This window comes from Balearica regulorum, chromosome 3 (assembly GCF_011004875.1).
Source record: "Balearica regulorum gibbericeps isolate bBalReg1 chromosome 3, bBalReg1.pri, whole genome shotgun sequence".
In the NCBI taxonomy this organism is placed as follows: domain Eukaryota; kingdom Metazoa; phylum Chordata; class Aves; order Gruiformes; family Gruidae; genus Balearica; species Balearica regulorum.
Window position 1 is genome coordinate 61,841,125 of NC_046186.1, and position 12,052 is coordinate 61,853,176.

The 12,052-nt window shown below is 37.1% G+C and overlaps 1 protein-coding gene across 1 annotated transcript in view; it reads left to right on the forward strand.

Moving 5' to 3' along the window:
- Positions 1-12,052, forward strand: part of ENPP3 (ectonucleotide pyrophosphatase/phosphodiesterase 3) — a 40,365-nt gene that overhangs the window by 21,781 nt on the left and 6,532 nt on the right. The window contains exons 15-21 of the mRNA XM_075749997.1: positions 1,356-1,483; positions 3,311-3,377; positions 5,003-5,090; positions 5,862-6,031; positions 6,138-6,189; positions 6,622-6,776; positions 11,618-11,753. Coding sequence (XP_075606112.1) covers positions 1,356-1,483; positions 3,311-3,377; positions 5,003-5,090; positions 5,862-6,031; positions 6,138-6,189; positions 6,622-6,776; positions 11,618-11,753 — 796 coding nt within the window. The remainder of the gene's footprint in view (positions 1-1,355; positions 1,484-3,310; positions 3,378-5,002; positions 5,091-5,861; positions 6,032-6,137; positions 6,190-6,621; positions 6,777-11,617; positions 11,754-12,052) is intronic.

Here is a 12,052-nt window from a genome sequence, read left to right on the forward strand (position 1 = left end):
CAGAAGGAGCTTTTTCAGTGTTACATCCCCTACCCCATTGTATGATGTGGAGCATGTCATATCAAAGAGCATTAGTGTGAGGGGAATAGCACAATTTGCATGTTTTCAACCCCAGTTGAAACTGAACTGGTAATAGTGATATAATAGTTATATGACATCTCTGCCTTACAGGAATAGCCTGGTATCGGGACATTTCCTCTTTCCTTTTCTATTCATAAATAGTTAGAGTTTGTGTATTATGTCCCTTTCAAGTTCTTAGAAGGAGGGTTTTCATTAGAGAAGGCAGTTCTTCAGTGTGTTTATTGCTAATCAATAAACATAAAGTCATATTATATGTGGATTTCCTCTATTTTTCCCCTTAAACTATTTTTTGTAGAACGACCTCCTCTCCTGGGCTAGCAAACCCATTGAATCCTTATTTTTCGTGTTCCTGGATTCCACTATGCTTCTTTGATGACTATCCAGGTGCACTTACTCTCATTTCACATTTTAATGTCATTCTGTGCAGAGTATACAATTCTAGTATTTAGAGGTGGAGATGTTAGATCAGACTCCAAGTTTGTACTGCCTGTGTGGTAAAACGGGTCCACTTCTCTGGCTTACCCGGCTTCCTAGCAGCACTTCCCTCAGCATTTTAGATGTTCTGTGTTGTCCCAGTGCTGGATTCCTTATCAGGAGTGACACTTCTGAAACATTGCCATGATGCTTGCAGCCAGCTGGAATGGCTCCTGATGGCCATATGTAGTTAAATCTTTGCAGAATGTCATATGGTTGTCATTAGGCTCTCAGTGCCCAACACATCTATGGATGCCTGCTAACACAACAGTTATATTAACACATTAAATGTGGATGTAGAAGCTAAGGCCTTTAGCTGACAGCTGAGCACTGGACATTTACATGGCATGAGAGTACATGTTCAGTCTTGCAACTAAAACTCTAGACCATGCTATGTTATTTATACTTTGTTTTCTTTGTTATTTATTGAATCATAAAGTAATAGAAGATGGCAGAAATAAACTACCAGGGAACTTTCTCTTGTAGAGTGTAATCTTACATACTAGATGCTAGACTAAACTTTACTACTAAATGTCTTTCAGCCTTAGGAGTACTTTTACCACAGTATTTGTGACCTTGTATTATAGCAGCATATTTTCAAACAGTTCCAAATAAGCCACTTTTTCTTGCATTGCTTTTTGGGCCAGAAATGAAATCTGCAGGTTATCTGAGAAGCTATCTGTGAATAATGCGCTTTGAGCTTACATTCCTGTCACTAAGATGTTTGTGATAATTCTGAGTGATGGGTTTATTTTTGATACTGAGCAAAACTCATGCCTGGGCTGTTTCCTCTTGCACAGTGCAAAAGATCCCCTCAGCACTTCAAGCCTTATCTGACGCCTGACTTGCCAAAACGATTCCACTATGCTAACAACATTCGTATTGATAAGGTTCATCTTTTGGTGGATCAACAGTGGCTGGCTGTGAGGTAACACAATTTTTGTGACTGTTATCTTTTGCATCCCATTGTCAACCTTTGAATTTCCTTTACAGATGCCTTATTTCCTGTTTTGCTTTAGAATTATTACATTTTGATATTTGTTACATGTAAGACCTTACTATGTATAAAAATGAAATGCATCTTATAGATAAAGCCAAGAATGTATTATTAGTATGATTCAAATCTTAACAGTCTAATAAAAGAATCATCATAGCTCCAGATCAAACTTTATAGAAAAAAAGGAAGAAAAAAGAAAATAAGGAAAAAAATACTACTACACAGAAAAAGTCTCAAAAATAATGCGTTAAAATTGTTATACAAAGCCTTCCTAGTATCTAGCCCTTTTCCTGGTGCTACGGTCACCCCTCCACTGCCCTTCTGGGTCCAAAGGTTGATGACTTCATTCTGGTGCATATGTGGATATGTCAGTAATCAGCATTATGAGTCCTTCATCAGAAGGAATATGATGTTGATGTTTCTTCTTCCTCAGTCTGTGATCCGAACAGAGTCCTTCGTATTACGTATGCTAACAGTACAGCTTACTCATTCTTCACTGGCCTGCAAGTTAACATTACATCTCAGTTCACTAGACATGGTGCATTCTACATGTGTTAGATATTTGTTCTTTATTCTCTTTCTTACCTCTAAGTCTGGTTTTGCTCAGTTCCAGATCTGCATTTCTTTAATTGACCATTTATGAGTTGTTTCTAGCCTTGGAGTCTCCATTCTACACAGAATAACTAACAGTTACTGCTATCTATATAAAAACTATGTCTTTGCCATGCAAAGATAAGCTGATAAAAAAATTAGACATAACCACCTTGCATCACAAAAGATTGCTGTAAGAGCTCAATGATAAAAACCAGCTCTGAGCAGATCGAGAGCAGTTGAGACAAGCCTTAGTCCTGAGGCTTTGAAAACTCAATACAAAGCTTGTGGTGTTAGTAGCAATACTGTATTTACTGAGCTTCAGTGTTGCAATAGGAGAAGCATAAGCCAACTTGGAATTTCAAATAGCAGAAAATGCCCGATCAGTATATGACTTAATTGTTTGTTTTGATGCAACCAAATAGTTGTCCCGGACATGTAAAAAGAAATGCCCACTGAAAAATCTCATATTCACCCTTTTTTTAACTGTGCTCAGATATTCTTGTGCCTCTGAAAACAGGATACATGTGCTTGACAACTGTGCATTGAATCAGTATGGGGTGACTTTATGTTTTCATGTATCTCAGCAACAGGTAAATTAAAACAAGTGTTAGTCATTATAAGTCAGACTATTCTGACGTTATTAATTCTATAACCCCCACACACACATCCACATCTCTCCTTCACCCTTTAGAATTCATCATGAAAATGCACTGTCTTGTAAGGCAAAATCCTTTGCAGACTTACTTACATTGTTCCACAGAGGCTAACAGCAGAGTTCTCCCATTACAAGTTTTTTATTAAAATGCAGATACCGCAGAATATAACTGAGGAATTCTTCCTAAACGGATTACATTTGTTCTGAAACTTGTAGCTAGGTGAAGGCCTCTATTCAAACATAACCATTTTTTCAATTTATTTTGAAAACATTGATTCAGTGTACACTCAGTCACTATCTAGGATAATTTGTTTCTGTCCATAGCAATCTCTGTTAAAGGAGAAAGAGATCTTCATAAAAGTGAACACTGGCTGAGCAAAAAGTGCTACAGCATTATGCCAGAGTCAGTTCTTAAGACATGCTCCAGAGTCCAGTGATTCAGGATGACTGTTATTGACTGGTTCTATTTGTGGCATTTTTATTTACACTATATCATGGTTTCTCCTTAGGGATGGAAGTTACACATATTGTGATAGGGGTAACCATGGGTATAACAACGAATTTAAAAGTATGGAGGTAAGATGACTTCTATTCATGTCTTTCACCTTCTTATAAAGAAAATCACAATGTGCTAGGTGAACCACCAGAATATAGAATACGTGATAGTTTTTGCAGCGTGCTTTTTCTTCCACGTCACCCTGACATGTAAACTGTGAACAGATACTGGGTCCACATATTCATACTGCCTTTCATCAATGTGTACGAGGCCTGCTTCCTTGGGATCCTGTAGTGAAACTTGTCTGGGCTCACCTTAACTCCATGGAGCCTGACAGACTACAGTAAACCAAGCGTACCATGTTTAGCTATGGGACACTGAATTCTTTCATTCTTTTATTCATTCTTCTGTTGAAGGAATGACTGAAAAATCTCCATAGGGTCTGGGAGTTCAGTCGAGCATCTGAAAGTCTTGTGTGCTCAAATAAACTAAATCTCATTGTCTCTGCTTATCTTATCATCAGAGCAAAAAGTTATTAGTATAACCTGTATGTTAATATAGCCTGTATTGCAGTTTCATATCGTTTTTACTTCTGGTTACAGTGAAAACATTTCGAGGTCTTGAGCTTTATTTTTTCATGTACTTTTTGTGACATGAACCTTTTAAGTAAAGTCAAGCTTGCCACTACTAGTCCCATATTCTGTGTGTAAGGATCAGATTCTTCCAGATCTTCACAACTATGTTAAAACCTTATGTCACTATACTGATCAGAATGGTGCTGAATGTTTGTATGGAGAAAAAAAGGTAAGTTCTGGTTCACATGGAAACCTTAATCATAGATAACCTTATGCTGGTGGCACAATGACTGAGGAATTTTTTTCTTTATAAAGGAGCAAAATGTCATAATATTGTCATTTTGAAATAAATTAAGAATTCCTTTTCTGCTATGGGAACATAAGAATATTATTTTAGAACAGGTCATTGTCCTGTTTAGTCATGTTTCCTGTATCTTATGGCAGGCAGCTCAGGAAGCTTATAAAGCAGTAGAAAATAATGTGAAACTGTAAGTAGTATCAGTGTTCTGCTACAATGCTTGCAGATGCCAATAAGGGCTGCCCAGCTCCACATTGTACCGTTGGTGCTACTGATGCAGGACTCTACAGTTCCCTGCTCCCTGCTTCAGCTGTGGCTATAGGCTATAGGCTCTTAAGTGACCCAAAGAATTCTGAGAATGCAACATGTATTAAAACAAAGAAACAAACAAGCCCCAACCCCCCAGTGCTTGTATTCGTGGTTCAATATTATTTTTTAGATAGGATCTGTGAGTGTTGTAACTCTGCATTTGTTGAAGTGGCATTGTAACTGGCTATTGCAAGGAAAACGTGAAAAGGTGTGAATTTGAAACATAGCAAATAATATTTTTTGTAAGTATGTGTTAAAATAGTAAAGAACAACCCCCCACCCCCACACACCCCCGATTCATTATATAGTTTAAAGTATCCTGAGAAATGAATTTTGCATTTTCTTCAAATTCTATGCAACGGGTAAAATTTGCCTTCTTTACTATAACAGTCCTGTATTTTAACTTTTATGGCTGTGAAAAGACTGTATTTTGTTCCAGTGTCCCTGTTTTAGTAAAAGGCAACCGAATTGTTTTTTAATTTGGATTCCTTTCGATAACAACTTTTGTTTTATTACAATCCAGGCTATATTCTTAGCATATGGCCCAAGCTTTAAAGAGAAAACAGAAGTGGATGCTTTTGAAAACATCGAGGTTTACAACCTTATGTGTGGTGAGTAGAAACAATGCAGTACTTTAGATGATAAACCAACAGTGTTTTCAAATATCGATGCTGCAAGAGCTAAGAGTAACTAAAAATTCAGTGAATTGATTCAGAAGCTAAGTTTTTCACACAAAGCACTGAAGCCATGCTCCTTTGCCTTCTGTATAGTGCTAAAAATTAACTGCCAGAAGTTGTTCTGCTTTGAAGGTTGTTTCTGATCGCAGAAGGAGTCCACTAAAGAAGCAGAGAGAAACTCTCCTTCCGCATGGGCTTGCTGTTGAAATGGTGCCTGTGGAATAATTTTGGGATAAGAATCTTGTAGAGAGTTACCAGTCTTGCTCATAACTTATATGGACCAATGCAGTCCCAGCAGTGAACAATCAGGAAGTATGTGCCTCAGAAAATATGGATTAAGACATCACACAAAATGCTAATAGGCTAGTACTCTTCACAATGTGATCCATTTGCAATCACATTTGTACTCTGCATTAAATCATCTAATCTTATGAATGTTATGGCAGCGTATAAAACTGTATCAACAGTATACAAATGCAAAATTACCAAATCTTCATGCAGTGGAAGATGGCAATGAACCTTCATACCTAGAAAATTGCAAGAAGATGGTAGTAGTTATGATAATAGTTTAGATAACTGAATAAGCTATTTCTTCTATATTTAGAATGATTGCATGGGTAATGCATAGAATTGGAAAGATAATGACTTTTAAAAAATGCAATTTTAGTCTTAAAATATGTTTACAAATTTCAAATGTTTCAACAGATTTGCTGCATATTACACCAGCACCAAACAATGGAACACACGGCAGCTTGAATCACCTCTTAAAAACCCCTTTTTACAATCCTTCACATGCAAAAGAAGACTCATCTCCTTCTTCATGTCCAGTTTCCCGTCTGACTCCCATAGATGAACTGGGATGCACATGCATGCAAGTAGGGGCTTCTGGGATCTTTTAATCATCTTTGTCAAGTGTGTTCTCTTTTCTTTGTTTTTTCTAAGCTATGGATTCATTCTGAATTATTCTCTTGTATTTTACAGATAACAAATGTTTCACAAATAAATGAGAGGTTAAATCTCACCACAGAAGAAAGTAAGTAGTAAGAAATGAAAAGGACACCAATATTTTTAAATCTATGCCAGGTTTGGTTTTTATATTATTGATTTCAGTGTTAATGCAATGTTAATTACAACTTTAGGAAGCATTGTAATGCTTCTTAGCCAAATAAGATGTAAATTTCACTCCACTGGCAAGATAAGTTCAAGATTTATATTGATATGAAATTGCAAAGAAACAAGAATTTTCAGGTCTGATACATAACATTGGCTGATGTACGTTAAACGTAACATGAAAACTATATTCCACTCAGAAGCTAAGAGCTTAAAGAAAACATGCCCATGTTTACTGTTGGTTTTATTTGTATTTATTAATGTTTTAATTTACATTTTTCCCTCCTCTCTTAAACCTTTGTGCCATCCAAAATGTTATAGAAGAATGAATCAATAGTTATTGTTTACATTCTAGTAAAGAAGGCAAACTCATATCATTTGCCATATGGGAGACCCAAAGTTCTTCAGAAGAAAAATGTCTACTGCCTCCTTTCGCATCATCAGTATGTGAGTGGATACAGCTATGATATCTGGATGCCACTGTGGACTGCATACACTGTGAATAAGCCTGTAAGTTATCAAATATCCATACTATTCCTAAATGTGTAATATAATGGGTTGAAAATGCAGCTCATTCATCAGAAATCCTGGTTAAAGACTGGTGGATATCATGTGACTAGGGGCCCGATGCCTGAAAAAGAAAAGGCATCTTTGATATCTTTTAAGTTTAAACTATCTTAAAATATTGGTTAAAAAAGTGGGAATGGCCATCTGTGAGGGACTCAAAAGATATAGAAGAACAGAGCTGCTGGTAAGCTGGTTCGATTAAGCCTGTTCTGTAAAAGGGATAAGCTGTAAAGACAGTGCTCCAACTTGCCTGTCAGTTCCTGAGGAAAAGCAGACTGTGATTTCCAAAATCAGAAGCTTTTAAGCTTTCCTATGAATATCGTGATCTTCTTCCGATTAACAAACCTTTGTACAACTCAAGTTGCAAGGCAGTTTGTACTGATGCATATTTCTTATGTTCAGTTTATTTGCTCTCTATTACATTATATAATTTCTGAAAAATATAATTATAGCTGAATGAACCTCTGAGAATTCAAGGGAATGTGGCTCTGGAATAAATTGTTTGAGTTTTCATGGTCAGTAAACTAGTGGACATTCATGGGCTTCTTTCCCCCTATAATTTGACCCATTTTCTAAGCTGCCCTGAGGAAATAACTTTTACGCTGATTTTTCTGTCTGAAGAGAACTGTTATTGATGTCTACATGATTTCTTATTTTATCAGGACACATATGGGGAAATTATTTTAATCAAATATATGCTGCTAGAATTGTAGTATTTCTGAAAGTTTTACTCCATACTTTCTACTGATTTTTTACAATTGGGGTGAAGGATCACAAATCCAACCCTAAGAAGGCTTAAAGTCTAGTGAAACATCCATTTCAACAAAGATTGTTTTTACTTTATCGTATTTGAAGATCTGTTCTTATAGCTTACTATGAAAGTGCATTACCCTAATGAAAACCAGTTAATTGTGGGCAGATTTTTTTTCTGATTTTGCTTTAAAAAGATTAAAAAGTCCCAGCAGAGCTGGGGTCTTTTCAGCATTTCGACAACAGCAGCAAACAGTTCAAAAAGAAGCAAATAACTTTTCAGACATTTTCCTTTGTTGAAAACCAAATTCTCAGTTGGAAAAGAAGTGTATAAAGAAAAGTTCTCGCCCAATATAACATCTAAATCAACAGAAATACGTATTTGTGGGAGTTTCTTGTAGTGTTTTATGAAACATTGTGGGAAGCAGTGAATAATTGAAACTGAAGTATTGGAGGGTATAGTTCACAGCAGAGTCTAATACAGTGATGTATATTTGCTATAGAAAGAATAGGAAAGAATAAATTTCCCCTGTAATACTCTCAGAGACATAACAGTGAGTAAGAGCTCGCTCACTGACTTACATAGTAAGCTGACATCACGATTTTTTATTACAACATACACTAATCAAGAGAAAAAAGCTTTATAAATTATAACAGCAGGACAAAGGGAAAGAGCTAATGCCTTTGACTGTAAGCTTTGGCTACAGTAGTTGGGAATGACAGAAAATTGCAGTTTCTACAGAATTTTAGTGCACCCCAGATTATTTATGTTGTGGATAAAGCCTATGCAGTGATTTACACAATTTGTAAGATGGGGCATTTCTTGACATTAGATAGCTATAAAGAAAAGCTTAAACAATAAAACAGATGATGTGGACTGGAGTTCTGCTGGTTTTGTGTGATTTGGAAGTTTCGAAACTGGGCTGGCTGATCAAGCCAGCACAGTATTAATGCACCTGCATGTAATATCAGAATCAGAGCTATAATGAATAATATGTAATTACAGATCTTAATTATGTCAGATAGAATTTTGGTTATTTAGTATTCTCAGCCAAAGGAAAGTTTGAGATTGAAGGACATTTATTTTCTTGAGGTTTTATACTCATCTGCCAGGGAGGAAGGCAGATTTTCTTGCAAAAAGATAGTCCCTCCACCTGCTTGGAGATACCTGTGGAATTTAAATAGCTTTGCAGCCCAGAAAGCCAGCTGTGTCCTGGGCTGCATCAAAAGAGGGAGGTGATCCTGCCCCTCTGCTCCGCTCTTGTGAGACCCCACCTGGAGTACTGCGTCCAGCTCTGGGGGCCCCAGTACAGGAGAGACATGGAGCTGTTGGAGAGAGTCCAGAGGAGGCCACGAATCTGATCAGAGGGCTGGAGCACCTCTCCAGTGAGGACAGGCTGAGAGAGTTGGGGTTGTTTAGCCTGGAGAAAAGGCGGCTCCAGGGAGATCTAATTGTGGCTTACCAGTACCTGAAGGGGCCTACAGGAAAGATGGTGAGGGACTGTTTATGAGGGAGTGTAGTGACAGGACAAGGGGTAATGGGTTTAAGCTGAAGGAGGGTCGATTTAGATTAGATGTTAGAAAGAAATTCTTTACCGTGAGGGAGGTGAGGTACTGGAACAGGTTGCCCAGAGGGGTTGTGGATGCCCCATCCCTGGAAGTGTTCAAGGCCAGGTTGGATGAGGCTTTGGGCAACGTGGTCTAGTGGAGGGTGTCCCTGCCCACAGCAGGGGAGTTGGAACCAGATGATCTTTGAGGTCCCTTCCAACCCAAACCATTCTACGATTCTATGCTATATAGAATCACTGAATTTTACCATAAAAATATATTAAAATATGTAACAAACTAATCTATCCTCTAATGACATAAAACCAGCAATGAGACTTGTATAAATCACTGGAACTAAAGCTCAGTGCTCTGGGGATTATGGGAGTTTTGTTTTTTGTGGTTTAGTATTTTTTCTTCTTGACTACTGAAAAAAGATTCCTGGAGGTGGCTGAAGTTAACATGACAGACCATAGGAGATGCTTAAAAGTCTTTCATGTAATACAAATAACTCATGCTTCTTGACATGAATTACTAGCTAGTCAAAAGACAAGAACCTGCATCAGAAAAGGTAACGCACGATGTGATAGGCAAAGCCATTTTTTAGTTGTAACTGTTTTCTTCAGAAGACATTATAGTTCTTAGACCCAAAAGACAAGGAGTCAAAGGGCCAAAGCTGTTGAATTGGTGATGAACGTTTTTTTCCAATTCTGAAGTTTTGAGGTGGTGGCTATTACTGTCAATATCTCATTTCTTAATAAATGAGCACTTTCAACAGCTTCTTTGAGAATCGTTTTATTCTTTTTCATAGGTGGTCTGTTTAAAAATATCTTATTCCTCTATTTTGAGGAAAAGAAATGAAGAGAGGTTGTAGCAGAATGTATTAGTTCCCAGAGCATTAGCAATAGGGCTGCACTCTGGGGTTGCATTAACTGCTGATCTCATGCTGAGAGGTGACACAGACAGCCATGCTCATCTCGAGACAGCTTTTGATACTGTTTACTTGCTGACTTGTAGATCCTTGAAAAAACAAGCTGAAATATTCTTGAGTAGTTGCTTTTTCAGTATTTTGATAGTTCATAGGTTCATTATGAATTTTCATTTCTTCAGTTGGAGAATTTTCTCCTGTGATGTCCACTGGAAATAGCCATGAGCAGCCTTCATCTCCTAAATGTATGGGACTGTTTGTGAAAATACAGGTTATATGATATATTACATATGTGACGGACAGACAGCTCTAAATCACTGTCCTCCTGCCTTGGCACTTGGATTAGAGCCCATAGCTCATATAGTTAGCTTCAAGAAATGTGAAATAATGAGAAGAGTTGAGTGGTGTCGTCGTCACTTCAAGTTGGAGAAAATGTGAATGCTATTAATAGCCCAGATTCATGATATAGGTCAAAAGCAGATTCCCTGCTCTATTTGGATACCATTAGGTGTGACTACTGTATTTACTGAGAAGAATGAAATTCTCTTCAGGACAATCCTTGGCATGTTTACTCAGGCTCTTGTTACTTTGATTCAGGTTTCCCTTCAGAGACCATACAGAAGTTGAAGCCATTGTTGAATATCACAGCTGAATTATTAAGCTTAAAATGTTGGTTTCTTCAGGGATCCTGATCCATTAACCCTACCTTATTGATCTGGACCCTAGAAAGGCACAAGAAGAACATTTCAGTTCTTCATTTTTGCTCAGTTTTGACCAATCAAAATAAACAATGCACTGAAAATCAATTTAGATGTTTAACTACAGTTTACAGAGGTATAAAGCAAATAAATATGTTCCATTCTTACCAAAATGAAAATAAATTACATGTAAATGAGTATGAAAAAAGAAAATACAGTTAAACACAGAAAAGCATATTCTGATGTTTTAGTTATTCTGTCATAAAATTATGATAAAGGTTATAGAAAAAAAAAAAGTAGAGATTGTAGAAACAATTACACTCGTAAGAATCACTTTTGGCCAGATCTTAGCTAATGTGCATGTTTACATGTCTCAGTTGAAGTTAGTGAAGCTAGCTAGTAAAATGTACTGAATTTATGATGAATTTATTTAGCTTTAACTCTTCAGCAACACAGACTGTTATTATGAAGATAGCATCCTCAGATGCTAAGATGAGGTAATAATGTCATCTTTATATACTAGCTGCTTTCCAGGAGGATGTGACATCAAGTTTGTGTTTCCAGAAATATGTAAAAGTGACGAATGAGCCAAATTCATCACCTGTTTTTGTCTAAGATATAACCTTATTTTGCTACTACAATTTTACATGCTTTGTAAGGATTTCCCTGAATTAACTAAAAACAGAAGTAGAGGAAAAACACTAGGCAGAAAACATCAGTGTCCATTACTTGCATTGACCTGATTCACTATGAAAATAGGAGAAGATTCAATGAAGTCCGTTCTAGAAAGTTAAAACCATACAAAGCATTGGGTTAGCCACAGCCGTGGGTGTAATACTTTTTTTCTTTTTCCCTTTTCACAGGAAGACACATCTGCTCTTCCTCCCACTGTTTCAGACTGTCTGCGGGCTGATGTTAGAATCCCTGTTGCTCGGAGCCAAAATTGTTCCAACTACCCAGAAGGGCTGACCTTCACCCGCAGTTTCCTCTATCCTCCCAGTGAGCATGGTTCCTTTTATAGCTAGAGCTTAGAAAGTCTTAATCAGCTGGATGTGGGTTTATGTTTAAACATATACCCAAACACCAAAACAAACTTCTTTGGATCAGCATGTTGGGCAGAAAAAGGTTTCCAGTGTTTGCAGACTGACCAAAAGCAGGACTTGTATCTAAATATTTTCAGTTTAGAACATTTAAGGTTTTGTTTAAAAAATGGAACAACTTGAATGTGATGAAAACTGGTTGGAAAGATGTAAAGAGTTGAAGGACTGTCCCTCATCCTTTGTATGAATATTCATTTC